This window comes from Tiliqua scincoides, chromosome 4, assembly GCF_035046505.1.
Source record: "Tiliqua scincoides isolate rTilSci1 chromosome 4, rTilSci1.hap2, whole genome shotgun sequence".
Taxonomy (NCBI): Eukaryota; Metazoa; Chordata; class Lepidosauria; order Squamata; family Scincidae; genus Tiliqua; species Tiliqua scincoides.
The window spans coordinates 112,023,449-112,044,981 of NC_089824.1; the positions used below are offsets into that span (position 1 = coordinate 112,023,449).

Here is a 21,533-nt window from a genome sequence, read left to right on the forward strand (position 1 = left end):
GTGGCCTTTTTTCTTTGCAATTTAAGAATGATTTTAAATCAATCCGTCCCATGCCTAACACAAAATTGAGTAGGTTTACAGAATCAATGAACTGATGCTTTCATTTTTAAAATTTCTATCCATAATGGTTGTAGAGGGGAAAAAACTAAAAATATTTATCACCACCAAATTCTAAAGTAGTATCTATGAACAGCCACATGTAAGTAAAGTAAGCTAGTAGCTTACATGGATAGTATTTCAACACGTGTATGACAGATACTAACTAAATAATGGCACACATGTCGATCTTCTGTAATACAGTTTGAGTTTTTCAAACTGAAAAAAAACATTGGTCAGCTTGATAAACGGGATGAATTCAGAAATCCCATTTTAATATGTTGCGGTGCTTGTTTTTATTTTAATTCTTGTTTTTAATGTTTGTATTTAGTTAGCTGCCTCAAGTCTCTGAGAATGAGTTAGGAAACATATCTTTTAGAATAAGTAAGTCTGCTTATTTCAAATATTTGTTGAGAGAGAGGAGGTAAAATGAGGAATTACTTTTAACAAAACTTTCTTCATACATGGGGGTGAGAAAAAAATATTTATTTTTTAAATGAAAGTTGGAACTCTCATAAAACCATGACAGTCCAAAAATGTGTTTTTAGTAATTCATAGTGTCTATGTGCTGTCATTCCCTTTTTATCCATTTCAAGTTTTTTTAAGTCATGGCAATAAAAACAACAAGGTACAGGCAACGCCCGCCCCCCTCCCCCCGAAAAATCCCCTTTCTCTTTCTCACTGACAAATGAACAAAATGGAACATTTGGAATCACAGTTTATTTCCCCATTCTCTCCACTTGTACAATTAAGTGTATGCATGGTTATTAAAAATAAGGCTAGCATAGCCCGTCCCAAAAATATATTACAATGTTCAAAATACTTGGCTTCTACAAGTCACACAAATGGGGTGGGGTGAGCAAAAAAGACTACATGTGGAGAAGCACTGGTGCCTTTTACTTCCAGTTGAACAATCTCGACGTAATTCAGACCAAAAGTGATAAGAAATCATTGATAGCTTGCTATCCTGTGAGGGAACAGTTAAGTGGTGTTAAAAGTGATAAGAAATCATTGATAGCTTGCTATCCTGTGAGGGAACAGTTAAGTGGTGTTAAACCTGCTCCCAATCACCACATGTCCACATCACAACTGATACCTCTGCTTATCTGGCAGTCAAGGCATAAGTGGCCTTGGAGATTTCTCACATGCCCTTGGAAGTGGTCCCTTCACATTAGGAGAGAGGAATTATTGGCTGGTGGACAGACTGCTCTGGCTGGTTGTACAGAGGGCTTCTGTATTTGGAGAAGTCAACTTGCCTGAACTTAAGTTATTTCAAAAATAACAAGAAAAAAAAAAGCTAAATCAAATTTTACTTGAGGACCTCAGTATCAGACACACACACTCAAGATGTCCCAGTCAGGACTGGAGAGGGTTTTTTTCTGGAGAGGGTTTCTTTAATGGAAATAGAGAAAAAGGCCAGAAGTGGTAATCCAGATGGTGGCTCCATAGCATAGCCCTTAAACAAATCCTGGTACAAGGGGAAACCTGTCACCCTATGAAAAGATGGCCATCCTGCTTCCATATGTGGCTCAATAAACTTTAATCATTCCTTGTTCAGTATCTGCTTTTATTTGAAATAATCCATTTCTCCCTTCCCACCCCCCCACCATCATAACAATTAAACAAGCAGTAAAACCAGCAGCAGCAGCAGCAAAGTCTGTGGAGTTCATGTTGATGGTACTGAATTAACTGGTACTTCCCATGGTCCCAAAGTTGTCCTAAGTGTGTCCATAAATGAAAAGAAACTCCCAACATGGGATCAGTCTGAGAAGGAAGAGCAAGTTAGCTTCGGTTTTGTTGCCCCACTGAGAATCTCAGATGAAAGCAGGATCAAGTATTCCATGCCTTGAGAGAGAGGGGGGGAGAGAGAGAGAGAGAGAGAACACACACCTTTCATACCAGCTCCAGTACCTGGTTGGAAAGAAAAGTAGAACTCAATTAATATGGATAACCAACCACATTCCATCTTCTTCTCCATGAATAAGCATGAAGTTCAGGAATAAACTAGATGTGACAGAGTAGCCATATTTGTTGTTCACATGTCTGTCCTGCTCATGTATGAAGTGGGATGAGGTGGCTTTAATTTTATCCAAAAGGGTACATGGGTGAGGGAAGCCAAACCCTCCCATGCATTATCGCCCATGATTGCTCTCCAGAACTGCATTTTCTCCCAGCTTAGCTCTATGAGAAAGGACAGGGAGACAAAGTGGGATGGGTTCATCTCCCCTCAGCCATGTACTCCTTTTTTTATGATAAACTTAGATTCTACATATTGCTGTATAATGGGAGCAGGGTGGAAACAGGATTAAATAAAAGGTAGCTGCAGTTGCCCCACTGAGTTTGGCTCTCAAGAGTAGCCTGGACTTCTGATATGACAAAAGTAGGATATGAGTTCAGGAACCTTTGGAACAAGTTGGAAATGCTTTCCTACTTACAAGGCGAAAGATGCACACTCCAATATGTTGGCAGACTCCAACATTACACTACAGTATCAAAATGGTACTTTTCCTAGTGCAGTGGAGATGACAGAGGATATGCTCACAGCCAATTCTTCCACTCATAACAGTACAGACTTCAGATGTAATGCCATCATACTAACCTAGAACAATCAAATACCTCTCCACAGACCTGCTGAGCCAATGTGCAACACTGAGGTTTGTGGGCAATACAGAGTGCAATTTAAAATGCCAACACCACTGCAAAAAGCACTATTTAAACGATGCTTTTAAAACGAAAGGCTGAAAGCAGTCACATTCAAAGTGAGCTTCCAGACTTTAGCCTTCTCCCTCAGATCAGCTTTAGTTACAGTTAATTATTGTTGGCCAACAAAATGACAGATGTATCAGTAGACAGATATTCTAGTTTTCAGCTTGATTTCTCACTTGTTTTATAATTTATCCAGTTAACACTTGAAACCTTTTTTTTTTTTTTTGGCTCTTCTCCATGTTTCACACATTCTTTTTTAAGGCAAAGGAAGACAGGAGTATGTAGCTAGGAGATGTTGCAACACAATAGGGTTTGATTCTGTGAACACAGCATCTAGGAACTGGAATGACAGCTATTTATTCCAAACACACACAATGCACATCCAGTCCAGGTTTAAGGGCACCCAAGGCACAAGATGTTATGTCAGCAAACTGAACTATAACCGCAGTGAACGCAGGACAAGAAGCTCTTTTGTTTCAAATTCAACTGATATTGGGAGGGGAGCAGAGAAAAGGAGAACGTTGAAAGAGAAAAAGCCTAACTAAAAAGTTGTATATCACAAAGGGCACACAGTAATACCTAAGTGAGTCTGCCACTGCTTGACACAGAGGTTCAGAGACCTGAGTGGGAATTCCCTGTGCTTGGACACGCACACTGGCTCAGTTTTTTAATGCAAGAGAGGTGCTGGCAGCACCTACTTCCTTTCAAGAATAGTACAAGGGTCTGAGCTGCATGTGACTTGCAAAGAGAAGAACACTGCATGAAATTGAACATGTGTCTTTCATGTGTCATTGCTCTGACTGTGCACTGCAGAGTATTTCAACTGCAGCTCTCATTCTGCTGCAGAGACCCTGAGTGGCATCAGCTTGATGCAGGCTACATTCCACACTAATTGGACACCTCTGATCTCCAAGACGCGATTTCTACTCATATCTCCCCAGTCTGCAACAAAGGCATATAACTAATTTTAAATATTTGCAGTAAGGAGGAAATCCATGAATGGCCTCTTCCAATTTTTCTGAACTTGCTTCTGCCAATGGTCAGTTGAACACAACTTACCTTAATTGTACCCTGACTGTTAGCAGCAATCAGCACATTGGACTCCTGAAAAAAAAGAAAAGTCATGAGGACTATGCTGCAGCCTGAAGCTGGGGCTTGATGAAAGAGTACATTAGATGCTGTTTACTGTAACATTTAAACACTTTTGAACTCCAACTCTAAGATGATATATCACGTAACTGTTTAAAAGACTGTTCCCAAAAGAAACCTGAATCTGGAAAAGGCAAGTTCCTTACCTGGGAAGTCTTGTTCTCTGTGGAGAAAGAGTGCATTCCTCAGCATGCGTTTGCCCTTGTGTTGCTAGGAAGCAGGATCTAATCAAGTCACCGAGAGAGGGCTCTCGGTTCGGCCATGGCTTCCTCATGAGGAAGTTGCTTGAACCATTCACTAATGAGGCTATACTATACCTCCAAAACTAGACGTGATAGGGCAAAACGGATGCCATTTTTGGAATCAGCACCCCAAATTCATATCAAACCACCATAAAGTTTGGGAAAAACTTTTCTGACCCTCAGTTTTGTAGGCCTGTGTGATCCTTGTTCTGACTAAAACAGGATAAGAACTTCACCAAAGAATTTTTTGTCCATAAAGGGCAGGGCTGCAAGTCTGGCTTGGGATGCTGCATCAATGTCCCAGTGCCCAAGCCAGATATTGTGGCTGGGTACTAGGGAAGAGGCCATGGAATATGCGCTGAATTGAACTGAATCAAGGGATGCCTCAGCTGAGAAGGCTGCAGACAGAGCTTTCTGCTTTAAAGTATCCTTCACAGGCTTGGGGAGAGAGGAGTCAGCACTAGCTGGTTCTTCTGCCCAGTAATAAGTAGTCCTGGACATTACTGAATTAGTAGCACTAGCCCTGAGCACAAAGGAGGAGTTTTCAAATGCTCTCTTAAGTGTCACTTCAATTCTCCTATGGCAAGGGTCTTTTGGACCCCCTTCCCCTTCAGAAGGAAAGACAGCATGGGATGATAAAGTAGCCACCGATGCATTTAAGTCTGCAGAGTGTCCAAAGTTTTTTGTGGTAAAGAATAAAGCTTACCAATCAATTTTGGTGCGTGCTTCTTTTGTACAGGTGCTGTTCACTCTTGTGTCCATGATAGATTTAAATGAATCAGGGAAGGGAACCTCTGCTGGCTTGAGAGGGCCCTGAGGAAACAAAAACCCTGAGACTTTGACCCTGGCTCTGTTAGAGTGGCAGAAGAGATAATAGGCTCAGTCTCAGGATTAAGGTTAAGAGCTCTGGTTGCCTTGGACAATAATATAGGGAAAATGTCCACAGGAAAGAGTCTAAATTGTTAAACACACTGGTGTTCTTCTGAGAGTTTTTCTTCCTCTTTCGAGGAGGAGACCTCTGACAAGTCCAACTCACAAAGCCATCCTTGTCCACCCCTGGACCCCTTCAAGATATGTTTCTGAGGGGGAACCTTGCACTTGGTGGACCTCATAAATGAGGAATATTTATAGTGCTTGGGGGACAATTCCTCTGACTCCGAAGGCCTGGAGAGCAGGGAGTCTGAAGAAGGCAACGGTGGTCATTTAGATTTCTTAACTCAGGGAGCCAGTGACCAAGACAGCTTTGTCTGGGTTTCTTGAGAGATGGGGATTCTCCCTAGAGAAATAGGTGACTCTCCTGTAAGCACTCTGGGAGAGCCTGAGAAGCCAAATTCTCAAATAACCCTTTGGGGTAATGGAGGCTGAGCTTGCAGAGTTGTCTGAGGCCATTACTTAGCACTTGCCTGAGGTAAAACAGGGGAGGTTGTCCTCCGTGCCTACTGGTCCATGACAGAGCGCGTGAAAGGAAATGTCACCTGGGAGTTTTACCTCAGAAACCTGAGGTAAATTACTGAAACTTGGGAGTGTTGGGCAGGGTGGCCACTGTATTTTATAGAAGTTACCTGCCTTGTCCCCAATGAGCAGAGCTCAAAGTGTGGGCAAAAAGAAGGCCTGTCAGCTTCTTCACTTTCACTGCAACAGCTGTGAGGTGCAAAGGTTTGGAACCCATTCAGGTGGTGGTAGAATGTGGAGAATGAGGCAGTTGGCACCGTGACTTCTCTGGACTGTTGCTGCCCTCATCGCTTGACAGATTTGGGGAAAAATAACACAGAGGCGCCAAGAAGCTTCCAATGTGAAAGCATCTCACGAAAAAATTTAAGCTCCCCCCTGCCAAAGCAGAGCCCCTGAGGGAGCTTTACTGCATTTCTCTCTGGTCCCTTAAAGGACTGGCCCCTACTAAACGGGAGAGGATGGAGAAGAAGAAGGAGAAAAACAGAAAAAGAAAAACAGTTTACTTCACTGAAAAAAGAGGGAAGGAGTGAAACAGCTGCCTCAAACTAGGGAGCCGCATGACTTGTGGCGTCTTGCCAGCAAGGCAGGGTTGATATGGGACTTGAGAGCCCTCTGTGCAGAGGTAGTTATGTGACTTGATTAGACCCCGCCTCCTAGCAACACAGGGGCAAACCCATGTGCACCCTTCCTCCACTGGAGAACAGCCATACAGTGATATAAAATAATTTTACTCCAAAGAAATTGACAAACATGAAATTATGTCCAGATCTGTGTGTTGCAGAAGAAAACAAGAAATATAACCAGCTTTCTTTGTTTTCCAGCATATTTGCAAAAGATCTCAGAATCTTCAACTAAAAGCTCAGTAGCTGCCTATCAGAACAACATTAAGGAGTTTCTTCCTGAATTCATTATAAACAGTAGAAAACACATTCTATCTTCATTTTGATCTGGCTTATAATGTACTAAAGATTGTTTCACTTTCCTCACAGAGGCAAGACACTATATGCTCCTCAAAGCAAATCATACTCTTGTGATGTTTTAAGTAGCATTTCCATTTATCTGATGAGCCTTTATTACTCCATGATGAAGTCCATTACTCCATTTATGAAGTACCAACAATGTAATCTGTATCGCAAGGGCATCTTTGGGAGGCAAGGTTCATCACTACTTTTCCAAACTAACAGAAAGTGCTCAGGCTCAGATAACAATGGGACTACACACATTACATTTTTGAGATGTTTAAAGTGTTCTAAAGTTACAGTCAGTCCTCGTTATCTGCTAGGGTTAGGTTCCTGGAAAACTTAGTGGTTACCAAATTAATGAATACCAAATCATTGAGCCTAGGAGGAAAATAGGGCTAGGTTCCAGGGGACCCTTTTCACCATTTATATGAACTTTATGAACCTAAATCCTGAAGTATATGGAGCTGGGTGATCTCCAACATCTATGCTTCCTCCTCCATATTGGATATCCCTTGATGCATTGAATGTTGTGGCAATGGTGATGGCAATTTCTCCATGCTGGTTATCCCTCAACTTGTTGAAGGTTGCTGGCCCAATATCAAGGCCTCAGAGATCAGCAATGAGGAAGGGGTTTCTTTACCTTTCCTCATCCTGTCCCTTGCCTCCTTCCCTCGGCTCACCCCAACCTCACAGCAGCCCTCAGATAGCCTTCCAGAGACCTCTCATCATCAGTATTTTATCATTACCAGTGTAGTGCAAATTCAGCTGGGATCCCCAAGATGGTGGGGCAAGTCTGGAAGTGGACACAAACAATTCTCCATGGGCCAATACCAATGCCTGTTTGATGCAGCACCAGCACACGTGGATAACGAGAATAAATTCACAGATAACGAGAGGCAGGTGACAATTCTGCCCCTCGCAAATAAGTGAATTCATAGATAGTGAATTCGCATATAAAGAAAATTGACAGTACGATGAAAAATGAACATTATGAATACAACTAATATACAGTATATGGGTACGTTGTGGAGTAATGGAGGTGTTTTCACACAAAAAGGAGTAGTGCAGCATTGTTTTCAATTTTCTGTCTTTAAAAAGAAAGTGGTCAACTTGTAGAATAATCAAAAAGCTCTTATAAAATGATATGAAATATGAAGACTCTCCACATCTATTCCACTACTAGCATCTATACCATCCAGTACAAACCACCACAGTAAAGGACCTTGTTGCTGTTGTACTTTGTCTAAAAGTTGTGTAATTCCCTTCTGGGACAGAATTTGTTGGTGGATATTTCATGTATGCAGAACTGAGTCAGGGTTAGAGGGCACATGACACCCTAGCCATTTCTTTGGACTTGACTGCAGTGGATTTGCTTATCCATGCCAATAGCAGCTACAAAATCAAATAATTCCTGAATCCAATTGACAAACTAGTAAGTACACGTATGCACATTACTATTTCATTTTAACCCATTTATAATTCTTAGAGCTGACCAGTGTTAAATTCACATCTAAATTGGGTTATTTAGCGGGTAGATGGGACTCATCAGCCTGGGAAGGCAGCTCATCTAAGAGAAGGAAACTCTGACCTCAAACCTCCACTGCCTTGTGGCTACATCCAGTTGTGGAAAAGGCTTCAGGAGTCAACCTCGAGGCAAAATCAGGAGCCAGAGTCCCTGAGGCAGTTCATGGCTGAACACAGTCACGTTCTGGCAACTCCTGCGACACCGCTGGAACCAACCGTATTGGCTTCTGCCTTTCCATTAGACCATTCCAGCGACGTGGAGGGGGGGATTTGCTGCATGGGTAACAGCCTATCCTTCATACCTTCTTTACCCAGGCTTCGCGCACTGGAGAGGACACTCCAACTTCGCCATATGGCATCAGCACAACACGGGAAGCAGCAGTTTACCGGTTATAAGTCTTCGCTCAATTGGCGTAGAGCGTGACGCCAGGGGCTGTTTCCAATGGTGGGAGAGATCATTGCATCTCATTGGGCAGCTACAGACCAGGGACAAACTGCACTTGCTCCCAGTGTGGAAGGGACTGTCACTCTCGAATCGGCCTTTTCAGCCACACTAGACGCTGTGCCAGAACCACCATTCAGAGCGCGATACCATAGTCTTTCGAGACTGAAGGTTGCCAACTAACTATTTTAACCTTGATTTTGAGCACCAACATGCAATAAAAATTTTAAAAAATTTCAAATATTTCTGAAAACAGTAATAGCAATAACAATAAAAAAGCAGCTAGAGTTGCACAGAACAGGCAGCCCAGTCCTGAGCTGCCCAGTGTGCAGGGCTGCAGCGGCACTGAAAATGGCTGCTGCAGCATCCAGCATGCATGCATGCATGCAGCATGCCCCAGGCATGCGTCCGGCATGCGTTCAGCATGCCCCAGGCAGCTGCCACTGCCTCCTCGGGAGAAGGGGACTTTTGTCCCCTTCCCCCGGCTAAAGTGAATAGCCCTGCAATGAGGCTACTCAATTCTATGACAACTCCAGGGTTAGCATAGGTCCTCTGTGTCGGGCAGTCAGCCCAACATGGAGGCTCAGGATCCAGTGGAGTGAAGCTCGACTGATCCCACCTCCCCCCCCCACTCTGCTCCCACCCCCCGGCACTTCTCCTCCCTGCCCTCCCTCTGCCTCCCCCACCCCAGAACACTTCTCCCCGCCTTCCTCCATGCTCCCACCTACCTTTCTGCTACCTGGTGGTCCCCCAGCACTATCCGGGCCTGCAAACGTGCCCTATAGCATGTTTGCAAGTTGCTGGCTTACTGCCACTGTGCACTCATTAGGATTGAGCCCTCAATGAATACCTGCTTGAATAAAAGAATTTTTAGGAACATATCCAGCAATGGAAAAAGCGAAAGCTTGCCAGATCTATAAAAACTGTTGTTGTTCCCCAGCACACAGAATACTTTCCAGGTAGTCTCAAATTCATCACTTGGGAGCAAGGTGCTGAAATGCATAGTGGTGACTCAGCCAGGGATTCTGGAATGAGACTTATTATATGTTTCTTCTCAATCTACAAACTGGCTTCAAGCCTGGTTTTGAAACTGAGCCAGTTTCTGTGCCATGAGTTTCTGTAAATCTGTGCCATGAGTTGATGGGGGGGGGGGAAGGTATGTTCCTGGTGGCTCTGCTTGACCTTTCAGCAACATTCAATACCATCAATCATATCCTTTTGGATGTCTCTCTAAGATGGGGCTTGGGGGCACTATATTATTAGCGCTAGATGTAGCACTACTTTTGAGAGATCTAACGGTGGATGAGGTAATTAAGAGACCTGCACCTATTTTCTGTGGCACCCATGGCCAAAGTGACCACAGATTGGCTCTTGTATTTTCTTCCTTTGCCCCTTATAGTATTTTTATCTGGACATCCTGATAGGGACTTGATTTTACATGTTCCTTCATACTGTCTGTTCCCGAGACACTCTTATACCAACCCCTCTTATGACACATATGAAGCCGAGGTGCACTTATTGCCTTGAAAAGTTAAGGAGAACTGGGAAGGACTTGTTTGCATCCACTGGCATCTTCTTTCTTGGCTTCAGGAGAATCCACTCTGACTTTTGCAGTAGAGCGAGTCTGCTGAGGCCGCTGCTTCTGAATTGCAGTCCTCTCTCTGTTTACTACCTCCTAATTGATGAGGGGAAGGCACTGTCATTCGCTGGCTCATCTGCATTACAAACAACCCTGCCTGTCCAGCCCAATGCAAAGAGTCAAGCAGAGTGGAGACAGCCTAGAGAAGCAGGTAAAGTGCTTGTCACTATAACTCTCCTGGAATTTCCTTTCTTTTGTCCTGCCCAAGAAGGTGCAGTTAGAAGCAGAAATACAGGCAAGCATGATCATGGGGGAGCTGACTGTAGGTATATTTGCTCACACAGCTGGAAAACAGTGCTGGCACCTGCCTCAACTGGCCTGGGGAAGAAGACTGTGCCAAGGAGAGCCAAAAATGATCAGGCAGGTACTCTTAAGTCATGTGCTGAATGCCACAGTATGACTATTTCTGCTTTGCCAGGAACGTTGACATTTCCCAGGCTGAGTTATTTGGGAGGGGAAGATGGTCTGAGTGTGTATGATAGGCATGGATGCCCCCAGAACGCCATCTTGCTCCTGTGAGGTTGCTCATGCTCCTTCTACAACATGTCAAGAAGAAAAGGGTGGGGGAAGAGAAAAGAAGTGAAGAATGGGGGGCATGGAGCAAGACAGAGTTGGCTCTGAAGAGACAGGCATAGACCCCACTTCACTGTCCCACAGCAGGACCCATCAAAGGTTGGGAGACCAACCTTAGCAGATGAGTTAACTTGAAAATTGGCCCTACCTCCTCTTGTTGGGAGAAACAAATTCCAAGGATTGAGAATACCCTCCTTAGTCTCTTAATTATGCTATTTAGCACTGCTTTTGCTTGAGGAACTCACAATTGTTCCCAGGTTCTCTGAGATTTGTATCTAGATGTGCATTTTTTAAAAATGCTGTCATTAGTATTGGCTTTCAAGCCTTCTTAGTGATTTTCCTCAAAGCACTTATTTTGAACAAGCCACAAAACAGTACAGCAAACATTCAAATGTTCTCTATAAATAGCTAATATTTAACTTTCATATTCATGGCCCTGAGTCGATGGTTGCCATTTTCCCCCAGTAGAAATGCAGCAATATGCTGCTCTCAGAAAACAGCAAAGCATTAGCAGACCTGGAGCCCTATCTGACATCCTTATCAACACTGAAACCTGCTGATAGCCAAGGAATTGTCAAAGTTAACAAATATAACCAAGTGGTACAAGTACCAGTATTTTCATGCATAACACTTTCCTCTTTCAGAAATCTGTTTAAAAGCATTCATTCACTTTGTAAAAATAAACTATTCTTTCAAAAAAAATTGTAAAAAGGTTTTTATTATGTGCAACAAGAACTAAGGTCCCTAATAGTATTGGCATTAATCCCATACAGCCATCAAATGGAACCGTATCAGTAAAGGGAGAAACCATTACCTTTCATGGGCACAATTATTAACATGCTGAGCAGAGATGTCTCCTCCTTGCAATATATGTTCTATGGATATTAGTGAAGAATTGAAGATATTAATCTATAGGACAATCATTTTGGTCTTTGCCATGTGTGTGTGTGTGTTTGTACATGTACACATGGGAAATGAAACAATGGCACTTATTTTTTGATTGTGATAGTTAAGTGAAAATCCTTGCTCAGATCTTTATGTCTCTAGAGCCATCTTTTTCATCCAACAAGATACGTGGTACAAAGAGTTAGAAACAGCAGGCTAGGTTACCCAAAATGTGTTCTATTTTGCAAGGGGAAAGCTGGGATTTCTTTCCCAGATGTTCCTGGTCATATGTTAACATGTATTACTGTAAAAAGAATAACAGTTCTTCCCATTTGACAATGAATGGTAGCTTTTGTTTATTAGAACTTCAATCTTTCAAAAAGGCATCTACATTGACTTTCTGGTAACAGGCAAAATATATTTACTTTTAATCAAGTCAGATTGTAATCAACTGAAATTCTTCAACTGGTTGCATGGGAGCAGGACACCAGTGACACAGAGTCTATGTGATTGAGAGAAATATGATAAATTCCACAGATGGGACTGTTGTTCAAACTGAACCAGATCTTTGTCTGCAAGTCTCTAGTCAGCCCCAGTGAAGTGTTACTTCTGAGTTTGATTCATACACTGCTTCTCTCAGGCTGAACCACTGAAACCCAGTCTAACAATACCAACACAAAGTAATCCCCTGAGTATTTGGAGCCAAAACACTAAGGAAATTGCACTTGATACCATAGCAAAACAATCCAAAGAATCTTGTGAATGATCACTTCACCACAAAGTGAGCACAATTTAGACTGGGTCTAAGACCAACTCTGGGGCCAAGACCCTGGGGGCTGGGGGCTAAGAATAGGCCCTCAGTTTGGCTGTACTTGTCGTAAGAGGCGACTAAACAGCCACCGGGTAGATGGGACTCGTCAGCCTAGGAAGGCAGCTCATCTAAGAGAAGGAAACTCTGACCTCAAACCTCCACTGCCTTGTGGCTACATCCAGTTCTGGAAAAGGCTTCAGGAGTCAACCTCGAGGCAAAATCAGGAGCCGGAGTCCCTTAGGCAGTTCATGGCTGAACACAGTCATGTTCTGGCAACTCCTGCGACGCCGCTGGAACCAACCGTATTGGCTTCTGCCTTTCCATTGGACCATTCCAGCGACGTGGAGAGGGGGGATTTGCTGCATGGGTAACAGCCTATCCTCCATACCTTCTTTACCCAGGCTTCGCGCACTGGAGAGGACACTCCAACTTCGCCATACGGCGTCGGCACAACACGGGATCTCCGACACTCATTCTCTCGATACCGAGCTAAACAAGCGCATCGGTAAAGCAGCTACCACGTTTTCCAGACTCACAAAGAGAGTCTGGTCCAACAAGAAGCTGACGGAACATACCAAGATCCAGGTCTACAGAGCTTGCGTCCTGAGTACACTTCTGTACTGCAGCGAGTCATGGACTCTTCGCTCACAACAGGAGAGGAAACTGAGCGCTTTCCACATGCGCTGCCTCCGACGCATCCTCGGCATCACCTGGCAGGACAAAGTTCCAAACAACACAGTCCTGGAACGTGCTGGAATCCCTAGCATGTATTCACTGCTGAAACAGAGACGCCTGCGTTGGCTTGGTCATGTCGTGAGAATGGATGATGGCCGGATCCCAAAGGATCTCCTCTATGGAGAACTCGTGCAAGGAAAGCGCCCTACAGGTAGACCACAGCTGCGATACAAGGACATCTGCAAGAGGGATCTGAAGGCCTTAGGGATGGACCTCAACAAGTGGGAAACCCTGGCCTCTGAGCGGCCCGCTTGGAGGCAGGCTGTGCAGCATGGCCTTTCCCAGTTTGAAGAGACACTTTGCCAACAGTCTGAGGCTAAGAGGCAAAGAAGGAAGGCCCATAGCCAGGGAGACAGACCAGGGACAGACTGCACTTGCTCCCGGTGTGGAAGGGATTGTCACTCCTGGATTGGCCTTTTCAGCCACACTAGACGCTGTGCCAGAACCACCTTTCAGAGCGCGATACCATAGTCTTTCGAGACTGAAGGTTGCCAATACAAAGACCAACTCACAGTGAAACTAAAGAAATTCATCTAAAGGTCTGTTCTGTGATACTAAGCACTCAAGAAAATGGGAATTTCTTACTGTAAATTCCTGTTTTGGGGAAAGAAAGTGGGGATTCCTAATCCTTTGGGAATGCCCCTCTCACTACCAGGAGGCAGAGTCAGCAAGCTTGAAAACTCCTCCTCTTGCTGAGAGGCACCCAACCCCCAGAGTGGCCTGGAAAGCTAGAAAGACAGACACCATGCTCTGCTCCCAGACACACAGTCATCAACAGAAACAAGTAACAAAATATGGAATAGTCTCTGGGAGGAGATACCAAACATCCAGAACAGCATCCAGAACAGCAGAGACTTCCCAGGGAGCCCTAACTTTCAGCCCACGTGAAGCCTATTAATCCAGAAGAGCTAGCTGTCCAACCTGGAACCTGGCGGGTAGAATAATTTCCTTCCTCTCCCCAGAACAGGAATTTACAGTAAGAAATTCCCATTTCCTCTGGTAGAGGTAGATTTGGCATTCCTAATCTTTTGGGGTATACATGAGCCATAAAACACCAGGGCAGGTCCAGGTGTAGCTGACCAATTCAAGGTCCCAGAACCCCCTGCAGCACCCATCTGCCACAGGCCACATCTTCAAAGGCTTTCAAAATAACAATTTTCTTATGTTTGATGAAGGCAGAGGACCATGTTGCTGCCCTGGAAATTACCTCCAAGGACAAATGAGAGGAATATGATGAATTTCACAGAATTCCAACACCACGCCCTGCAGCAGATAAAGATTCAAGAAAGAGGAACCTTCCCCTATGGTTCTATATACCAGACCGCTGAACTACAGGATGTCTGGAGAAGAGTCAGCCAGGAAGGCCACTGCCAGGGCAATCTTCTTGGGCCCATCCTTAAATACCTTAAGTATAGCTAGATCCAGTGGCTTCACTAGGATTTGTGTCACCCGGTGCGGGAGGCCTGCACCTCACCCCATGCAGTGGACGGGGCAACACCCCAGGTGGTGGGCATGGTGATGTACCATCGCCCCACCCCCACTGGTTTTTTGGCTGTACCTTTTGTTAGAACACAGATATTTCAATGTGATTTGTTTCATTGCATTCTGCTTGAAATTACGCATTGATTGATATATAACATGATGGTATTAGTCCACCAAATTCTGATTTTAGTGATTTTGAAAACTTGTAGAGTCACACGCACACACCCTCCATGTCAACTTACTAACACCTTATTGCAGCAGTTCTCAAACTTTTAGCACTGGGACCCACTTTTTAGAATGACGGTCTGTCCAGGACCCATTGGAAGTGATGTCATGGCCAGAAGTGACATCATCAAGCAAATTAAAATAAATAATTATAAATAATTAAATTAAAAGAAATAATTAAATAAGGGGGAGCCAGTCCTGTTCCACCAAGTGAATCTACTCTGAAGTAAGTCCTATTATGGTCAATGGGGCTTACTCTCAGGAAAGTGCAGGTAGGATTGCAGCCTATGAGCCCAATCCTATGCATGTCTACTCTGAAGTAAGTCCCATAGTGGTCAATAGGGCTTACTCTCAGGAAAGTGTGGGTAGAATTGCAGCCTGTGAGCCGAAGCCTATGCATATCTACTCTGAAGTAAGTCCCATAGTGGTCAATGGGGCTTACTCTCAGGAAAGTGTGGGTAGGATTGCAGCCTGTGAGCTCAAGCCTATGCATGTCTACTCAGAAGTAAGTGGTCAATGGAGCTTACTCTGTAGTCTGCCTACAATAACAACCCCCCAAAAAACATCAGTGAGATTTCCAGCCCTCCCCAATGCCCAGTTTAAAGTTCTTCTATTTCAGGCGTATCAAGATAAAGACCCACCTGGCTTTACAAGTGCAAAACAGAAAACATGCCCCATACCAGTTCAAGTCTCTTTTTTGTCCTACTTAGTGGGGGGGGGGGGAGAAAGGGGCTGCCTTCTGGAGCATTTGTTGCGCTCCAGTTCCATCAGATTGGGACCATTCTTGGGACATTCCCCTTTGCCTGGCTTGATCAACAGCCAAGGTACATCTGCCTACTCGTGAGTAAACGCAACTGTGAGGCTGCTTCGCTTTCCTTAGGGCTCAATAGACTGCAGCTGGGAGGAAGGGACCTCCTTGCTTTTGTGTTTTTGGGGACTGCATTCATTGGATCAGGACCATTCTGACATCCTTGGAGTCCTCTCAGCCCGCCCTTTCTGATGGACTAAGGCAAGTTCGCCTACTTGCAAGTAAACGTGGTCACGTGGCTTCGTTTTGGGCTCAATAGACTTGCAGCTGGGAGGGAGGGACCTTCTCAGGTTTTGGGGGGAGCTGCATTCATTGGATCAGGACCATTCTGGTGTCATTGGATTCCTCACAGCCTGCCCTTTCAGACAGACTATGGTAAGTTTGGCTACTCGCGAGTAAATACGCAATACAGCTCATTTTCACTTTCCATAGGGATCCATTCATTTTTTCTTTCTGGTTTTTTGGCCATAACTTTTGAAGGAAAGGAGCGTTTTCACTCTGGGTTTTTGCACTGCACTCTGCTAGACATTCCGCATCCAACGGTGTATGGCATGACAGGGAAGCTCCTAAAGCCGCAATGTTAGCGCGTCACCCCCCAGCGCATCACCTTGTGTGACCCGCACCCCCTAGCGACGCCACTGGCTAGATCAGAGGTAGCCAGTTCCTCTGCCCATTGGTAGTGAGGCTGCTGATGCTCTGAAGCTTCTGCACAATGCTATTTTCAACCCACTCATTGCTACTTCAGACCCTCAGGGTTGTGACAAGGCATCCCCAGAGCTGCCATCTGGTTCTGTTATTGAGTGCAAGTGGTCTTTGCCAACATGGTTGTTTTTTTTTTGTTTTTTTTTTGCTTTTTGCACTACTCAGAACTGTATTGTTCTTGCTTTGGCTGGGGGCACTTCAAACCCTACATTCTAGTTAGACTTTTTTTTTTTTGTCAGAAATTTAACCAGCCCATTTATTTCAAAACCTTCATGTTGGATTTTCCTTACCCTGAGACCCAGTTGTATACTGCTACCTCTCACTACACAGTACTTCCTGAGTTCTCAGAGAGAAAGTATTACTGCATATGTGTTTCAAAATGTAAGCCTCCAGCTCCTTTGTAATTCAGAAACATTTCAAGCCATGTGGGGAATTAAATCATTTATGTTAGGCTACCCCAAAGCTTCTAAAACTTGTAGATGTCAGACAACCTTCAGGTGGAGCAAAGCAGATATGTTTCCAACTAGAATGGGAACTGAAAATTTAGAACAGTTAAGATGTGGGCCTCTCCTGTTATGCCTGAGCACTGTTCCCCCCCTTGGTATGTTCATGTTGAAATAATAATGAAATGGGAAGAATCTATTTTAAAAAGCAAATTGTAAAGGTTTCCCATTACTGCCTGAAGAGGTATTTCCTGTTCAGCAGGGTTTCAAGATCCCATTCAAGATTAAAATTACTGTGTTAGCACCTTACAAGTGACCCAAGAACCACATTAATGTGGCATGAACAGAAAACCTCTCTAATCGTCTTTCCTCCTGTCTGGAACTCCTACTTTTTTCAGCTAGTGCCATATCTTCCCCCATAGGTACATCAGGCCTTTGTTGGGGGGAAGTGCTGGAGAGGAAACAGCAGGCTCTCAGTTGGAGACAGCTGGGGGAGAGCATGGCTGCTGTGGGGCAAGGAGAAGTTGACTGTCTCTCTCCCACATACAATCAGGGAGACGCAGATGATGAAAAGCTGTGTCTCCTTGACACCCACCCACACCCCCCCTCCCCCGCAGCACAACTGCACTCAACTCTGTCCACCTGGCCTGGAGTAAAAGGTGAGAGGAGCAGGGCTCATTTGTCAGGTCTCTGCCCATGGCTCTTTGCCCAACGGATTAAAGAACTATAAGGCTAGACAACTCATGAGGTTTGTGGGCCTGTGCAGTTTGAAGCCCTTTGGATCATCAACTGCCAGCCCTTCTCCCTTGTGCACTGTTTATTGGGACAGAGGTAGGACATATAGGGAGGAATCATGCCAGCACAGAGAACCATAACAGATAGTTCTGGAGGTACAGTTGGGAGTTAGTTTGTGAGAAGGATTGGGGGGTGGATTTACGTTGGCCTTTGTGAGAGGGAGGCCAAGGAGTGTGTGGTGACCTTAACCTCTGTGAGAGAGGGTCAAGAATGGTTTGTATAGGAGGGTATGGGAATGTAGGAAGAGTTTTTAGGAAGGGAGCTGATAGTGAAGTGAGGAGTGGTAATTGAGAGTTGTGGTGAAGTGTGAGAAGACTTAAGGTTTGTGTGGTTGGAATGCAGGCTCTACTGAAAAGGTATGTGTTTGACCCTTTGAGGGAGTCTAGGGGCGGAGAGGGTGCACAGTGCACAATGGACACTTAAGTGAAAGGATAAGCCCATTACAGCTTGGGACTAGGGTATCTGAGGGACTGTCTTCTTCCATATATACTGGCCTACTCCCCGAGGTATTCTGAGGGGAATCCTACATGTGCTGCTGTAGACTGAAGCAGGGGGTGGTAACCAGAGGTAGAGCCTTCTCTGTGGTGGTACTACAATTATGGAAGGCCCTCCCTCTTGAACTGAGATCTGTGACCTTCCTGGAATTTTCGAGCAAATTTAAAAACATTTTTGGGGGACATTTTTTTAACAGTGTTACATGGGGGATATGTGGGTAATGTGAAGGGTGTTTTCTTTTTTTGGGAGGGGTGTCTGCTAATCTTTGCAGCTGCTTATAAGCACTTGTAGTAATATGATTACTTTTATTCCCTTGGCTTGTGCTGCATTATCTTACCACAGCTTATTTGCTGTTTTAATTCGTATTTAATGCTGCTGCTTTGTTTTATTTATGCTACTACTTTTCACTTTTATCATTTCACTGAGCTGCTATATTTATTTCTTTCATTGTGCTGTAGGCTGCCTTGGGTGCCCCTTTGTGGAAAGGCTGGGTAGAAGTTACATAAATATATCTTTCCACAAATATCCATTGCAGCTCTCTGGGAAAACTCCAGGACTTTTTTGCTATTTTTGCTAGTGACACTGACTTAGGGCAAGTCAACAGCAACAGTGGCTCAGTTTGCTGATCTATGAAGCCCAAATATTACTCAACTAACAGAGTGAAGCCCTTGACACAGCTGAAATTCACTGCACTTCCTCAGCCCCTCTGATAAAACATACTGTAAGAATATGAAGTATTATTTTTACTGATTAGATAATTAAATATGCACATATAACTGATTTATTGACATGATGGACCTGAAATTTAACAACAAAATATTAACGCCAAGGTTAAGGCAATTTAGAACCTGCACAATCATCTCCATTACCAGATTTAGCAACATCGATTAGAAGATGCAGTAACAAGGTAAAGAGAAATTAGAAGAGACAGGAAAGGGCATATCTTGAGACCCTTTGGCTACCTTTCCCCAGATACCCATGACACAACAAACTGATCTGGTCAGGATGCAGCACCAGGACAGAAGTCTGCCTTGCAAGTACCACATCCTGTTTCCCTCAGCATTAAGCTGACTCTTAAATAGTGGAGTCCTCAAGTATACTAGCGCACTGATTCTCAAATTCTCTTTGAGTCAGAAGGTAAGTCTTTTCAGGGGTGAGAAAAAATGGCAGTGATGCAATCCTCAGGATTACACTGCTATGGGGGAAGAGGGGGCTTTTTTTAAAAAAACATGCCTTATCTGCTGCTGGGGTCTGGGGATGCGGAGAGCCCCCTGGAGCTCTCTGCAAGGCTACCCGTGGCTTGTAGAAAGTTCTGCAATATATGGTTAGGAATCTATTAATTCTTATTTCATAGTAAGAAACATTAGGAACCATTTTAGATGAATATTTAGAGCCAAAACTTCTGAGTATCTAGGTCTATCAACCAAAGAGACAATGCTGTTCTAGGCTGTTAGCTTAAACAGTGTGACTCCTGAAGATTCCTCCCCGTAGCAAAGCTCATGCAATGGGCTTGTTTGTTTTTTAAAACTTATATCCAAACATTACCTGAGCAATATTTGTCTGGTTCTGCTCTCCTCAGTGTCATCTCATAATTATAGACCAGACTGTGACACAGTGACTTGTGCATAGATTTTGAAAATGTATGAAGGAGCTCACTTGGCTTTTTAAAACCAGACAGTCCTTCATTTTACTCTAGGAAGGCTGAAAGTGCAGACAAAAGAGAATTAATTTGCCTACACTGAAGTTTCAAACAGCTTCCAGTTTTAGTAAGATCCATTATTAAGAACCCCTTTATTTGTCCCCCTTTTCATTCCAAGCTCCTAGCAGTATCACATCTCAAATTTTGAACATGTTAATGAATATAAATAAAGACAGAAGGAAAATTAATTAAGGAGGCAAGTTTAATCCAGGTCAGAAGTGTTAGTTAGAAAAATATTCAATATACCCCCACCCAACTACCCTCTATAAGAAGTCTTTGACAAGTAATTTAGGAAAAGCTTGTTTAATGCCAGATTGTTTTGCTAAATTTATCTTGAGTATCTTCTAACTATCCTCTGACTAGAAACTGCCCATTACACAAAATTCTGGTCAGACAAATTTTTTAAGGAGGGAAATGGCATTTTTCTTAGCCTCCCATGCCACCTCTGAATCCTATTTTCTACTATTTTAAGAGGCATCCCTTCTTACAATGGATCTACTGAGGCAAGCCTGCTTTAGAGAGGTGTGCACAATATGGCTCTAAGTTTGTGCCAAACATGTCTCCTTTTGAAAAATACCATTTGAAAAGACCTGTACAGTACAATCCTAGGCATGTCTATTCAGAGGCAAAACCCACTGAATTCCGTGGAACTTACTTCCAGGTAAGAGTGTAGGCAGCCTAAAGCTGCAATCCTACTCACACTTACCTGGTGTAAGCCTCATTGACTATAATGGGAGTTACCTCTGAGACGACATACACAGGATTGGGCTGTAAGTCTGTTTACAAGTAAAAAAGTAGATTTCTATGATCTAGCACACCAAATTCTAAAAAGTCATCCCAGAGAAGTTATGATGCTTAAATTACAAAAGTACTGACTGTGTTATGAGCCCGAGTGAATGTTAATATATTGCTTGAATGCCATCCAACATCAACAGAATGGGAAGAATGGGATTATAATTTCTTAATATCACAGATGCTGGTTTAGGTACTCAACCCTAATATCAAAAACGACATATAATAGAAGGTGGAGAAATTAAACAAGAGAAATGCAGCAATAGGGAGAGACTTGATTGCTGCCAAGTTGTGCAGAGTTAAATAATTTCTTCCTCAACCACTGAAAGACTCTGCCATACCTCCTTTAGCCCTGGAGCCTCCAGGAAGACTTTGCACTCTCCAACAACAGCTAGATACTTGGACTCTTTGGAAAGTATCCAAAAACTCCTGTAGCCTGTGCTCGAAAAACAGAACATTTATCATTTGCATCTCACCCACCTAATGTTATAACAGCAATTATAAGTCACAGACAATCCCTGCATCTTTTAGAAGTAACACAGTAAATAAGATTGTGCATACAGCACCTGTTGAGTTGGCTCAAAATTTGGATCAAAATTTATAACTTTACCTGTATCAGCTTTTTTTTGTGAATAGAAGGCACTTCTGTAAGTAAGTTTGGGCCAAACCCAACATTTTATTTTTCATGCATGAAAAACCATGAGATCCAACACATATGGTCATTAGGAAGGGGGAGGGGCACAACTCAGTGGTACAGATTTGAGAACCCTTGTAAGTCAGTGTAAGACTAAGCTAAAAGGATCAATGGCCTGACTCATTATAAGGCAGCCTCATATTTGAACAACCTCAGCATTTCCACATATCAGAAGTTCCCCC

The 21,533-nt window shown here is 43.7% G+C and overlaps 1 protein-coding gene and 1 non-coding gene across 4 annotated transcripts in view; both read right to left on the minus strand.

Annotated features, from left to right (window-relative positions):
- Positions 1 to 644: 644 nt before the first annotated feature.
- Positions 645 to 21,533, minus strand: part of COP1 (COP1 E3 ubiquitin ligase) — a 192,349-nt gene continuing 171,460 nt past the window's right edge. For 2 of the 3 annotated variants that reach the window (XM_066623834.1, XM_066623833.1), the window contains exons 19-20: positions 3,862 to 3,906; positions 645 to 2,007 (exon numbers count right to left, since the gene is read on the minus strand). In XM_066623834.1, coding sequence (XP_066479931.1) covers positions 1,990 to 2,007; positions 3,862 to 3,906 — 63 coding nt within the window. In that variant the 3' untranslated portion in view covers positions 645 to 1,989. Of the gene's footprint in view, positions 2,008 to 3,861; positions 3,907 to 21,018; positions 21,094 to 21,533 lie in introns of those variants that run through there. The other variant, XM_066623835.1, reaches the window with a different exon arrangement.
- LOC136650658 (small Cajal body-specific RNA 3) lies at positions 19,804 to 19,928 on the minus strand. Its single transcript, XR_010794473.1, has one exon. It is a non-coding gene; the product is annotated as a small Cajal body-specific RNA 3 (non-coding RNA).